At 55.9% G+C, this 2,657-nt stretch overlaps 1 protein-coding gene across 1 annotated transcript; it reads right to left on the bottom strand.

Annotated features, from left to right (window-relative positions):
* On the bottom strand, window positions 1-1,347 carry RXFP3 (relaxin/insulin-like family peptide receptor 3). Its single transcript, XM_006875389.1, has one exon. It carries the CDS (start codon window positions 1,345-1,347, stop codon window positions 1-3), a length of 1,347 nt encoding a protein of 448 aa, XP_006875451.1.
* Between the last annotated feature and the right edge of the window lie 1,310 nt (window positions 1,348-2,657).

The raw sequence follows: 2,657 nt of genomic DNA, 5'->3' as shown, positions 1-2,657 counted from the left end.
TTAGTAGGTGGAGCTGCTGGGCAGCAGGTCGCAGCGTCCCCCACTGTAGACCACAACGCCCGGCGGGTAATAGAGTAGGTCGGGCTCCGTGGCCGCGTGGATCGGTGCCAGAGCTTGCAGCCCCTGTTCCTCGGGCTCGGGCTTGGTGGTGGCTGTGAAGGGGCGCATGCTGGTGAGCGAGGGCGACGCGATGCGCCACAGCAGACTCTTGAGCGCTTTACGGAACTCTCGGCGCACCAGGCAGTAGAGGACCGGGTTGAGGCAGCTGTTGCAGTGAGCCAAGCACACGCTCAGAGGGTGGGCGTACTGGTGGAAGAGGAAGTATTCGTTGGTGAAGGGCACGGCGTCGAACTTGATAAGGATGCCCCAGGCGGTGACCATCTGGTTGGGCAGCCAACACAGAAAGAAGGACAAGACCACAATGGTCACTGACTTGGTGACCTTGGACCGTCTCCGGGCGCTGGCTTCAGCCAGGCCTCTGCCCGGCGCCACGACCCCTTCCTGGGCCGCCTCCACGCGGCGATCGGAGATGAAGCGCACCAGCAGCAAGTAACACAGGCTGATGATGCCCAATGGCAGCACGAACCCCAGCAGCACCTTCTGCGTGTGGTAGAGGCCCAGCCAGAACTGCCCGTCTCCGGGCCGCCGCTGGTCCGGGAAGCGCACCAGGCACAACTCTTCGCCTAGCACCTTGGTCGTGGAGGCGAAGATGGCATTGGGCAATGAGGCCAGCGTGGCCGAGGCCCAGATCAAAACGCACAGCGCCTTGGTGGAGAAGCAACAGCTGCTTTCCAATCTCCGGCCGCAGCAGGAGTCCCGGCGGTGCCCTCGGGTCCGGTGGCTCTTGAGAGCTGAAGCCACAGAGTAGTAGCGCGCCACGCTCATGGAGGTAAGGAAGAAGACGCTGGCATACATGTTTAAGGACGACATGATGGACACAATCTTACACATGGCCTTGCCAAAGGGCCATTTGAAGTCAAGCGCGCTCTCCACCGCCCAGATTGGCAAGGTAAGCACGAACAGGAAATCAGTCAGTGCCAGGTTGGTGACAAAGAAGTTGATGGAAGACTTGCGCCAGCCCTGCTTGCTCTTCATTAGGTAGAGCACCAACAGGTTGCCGGCCAACCCCACCGCGCAAACCACTGAGTAGACCACAATGATGAAGACCCGCAGCCCCTCCCCGCTGCCCGCGCGGTCCGGCAATTCTAGCCCCAAATCCCACCACAAATTCTTGAACTGCAGCGACCCGTTGCCACTCACATTGCCCGCCTCTAGAAGGACGGGGAACAGAGTAAGGAAATCTGGGAGCTCACCACCGCCAGTCGTTTCATTCACGGTGGCTACCATGGCTGGTGCGCAGTGGCCTCTAGGTCATGTTCGGGGTGTACAAGATACAAGGAAGTCCCGCTTGTCCCAGATGTTGCTTCAGGGGCGGAGGCGCAGGGTGGGGGTACGTTGAAAGCAGCCGCTGAAGATAACGTCCAGAACCGAAGCCCCGCACGTCCTGGCTGCCCGCGCTCAGAGCGCCGCGTTGCGTGCTGAAGTAGCGCTCAGGATCTACCGGAGAAAGGAGTGCAGCTTGTAAGGCGGTTTGTCTGCCAGCTCAGGAACTCTCAGGCCGGTCCCTTTTGTACCATTCAGACTCAGAACCCCCTCCGATTCCTGCCGTCACCAGGGCTATAGTGCGCAACCCACCCAGCTACTCTAGAGCTCGATTCCAGCTTCTCTTTTCATCTGCCTTTGTCGGCCTCCTCTGCTACTGCTTGTGCGAGGTTTCTGTCCTTTGAGAGAAAAAGAGAGGTCGGTGCGTTCCGTCTACCTTGCTTGACTGGCTGGAGGTCTGTCCCACGCATCTGTCTCTCCTTTGTAGTCAACTCTTGGTGAGTTGCGAGCGCCACTCCAGGAGTTATAGTTTCGGCGGACGCCCAAGGAGCATGCGTGCCTGCAGGAGTGCTGGGAGGGAAAGAGCGGACGCTTTCCGAGGTGCTGAACCCCTCCGCGCCAGCTGCCGATGAGAGTAAGGCAGCAGCAGAGCCCACCAGACAATTTTCCTATTTTGCAGGAGAAAGTCTGCTTTGATTTCCGTCTCCTCTTCCTTTCTTATTCCTAAAACTGCAATTAGGAATCTTTTTTCTTTCTTCCTCACTCCCAATTTTTCTTTAAAATTAGGTCCATTTGATAAAAGATAGTCTGAAAATATGTGATCCCCTCTTTATTTTTTTTTTTAAACTATTGTGGCCCAGATCCTAAATCAGATGATAGACTTTTATTGAGTGTACAAACGTAACCACTCCCTCTTGGTTAACTAGCTAAGCGTTTTATCTGGTGTCTGTCAGGTTTCTACTTAACAGAATTCTGCCTTGAATTGTTGCCCTCTGCTTTGGTGTTTGTTGTTGTTGTTATGTGCCATGGAGTCAGTTCAGACTCATAGCGACCCTGCACAGGGTTTCCGAGGCTGTAAATCTTTACGGGAACAGAACGCCTCATCTTTCTCCCGCGGAGCAGCTGGTAGTTTTGAACTGCGGATCTTGCGGTTCGTAACCCGATTCGTAACCACTACGCTACCAGAGCTCCCTCCAGCTAAACAGGGCATACCACTGGTAAGCTGACGTCACACACATTAATACCACTTGTATAGTCCAGGTAGCCCAAGCTTA

This window comes from Chrysochloris asiatica, unplaced genomic scaffold, assembly GCF_000296735.1.
Source record: "Chrysochloris asiatica unplaced genomic scaffold, ChrAsi1.0 scaffold00324, whole genome shotgun sequence".
Lineage (NCBI taxonomy): Eukaryota > Metazoa > Chordata > Mammalia > Afrosoricida > Chrysochloridae > Chrysochloris > Chrysochloris asiatica.
The sequence above is the reverse complement of the archived record's forward strand: the minus strand, read 5'-3'. Positions and strand labels throughout refer to the sequence as shown.

Excerpts from the sequence above, each read along its gene's own strand:
- RXFP3 (XM_006875389.1), bottom strand. The coding sequence starts at position 1,347 with ATGGTAGCCACCGTGAATGAAACGACTGGCGGTGGTGAGCTCCCAGAT.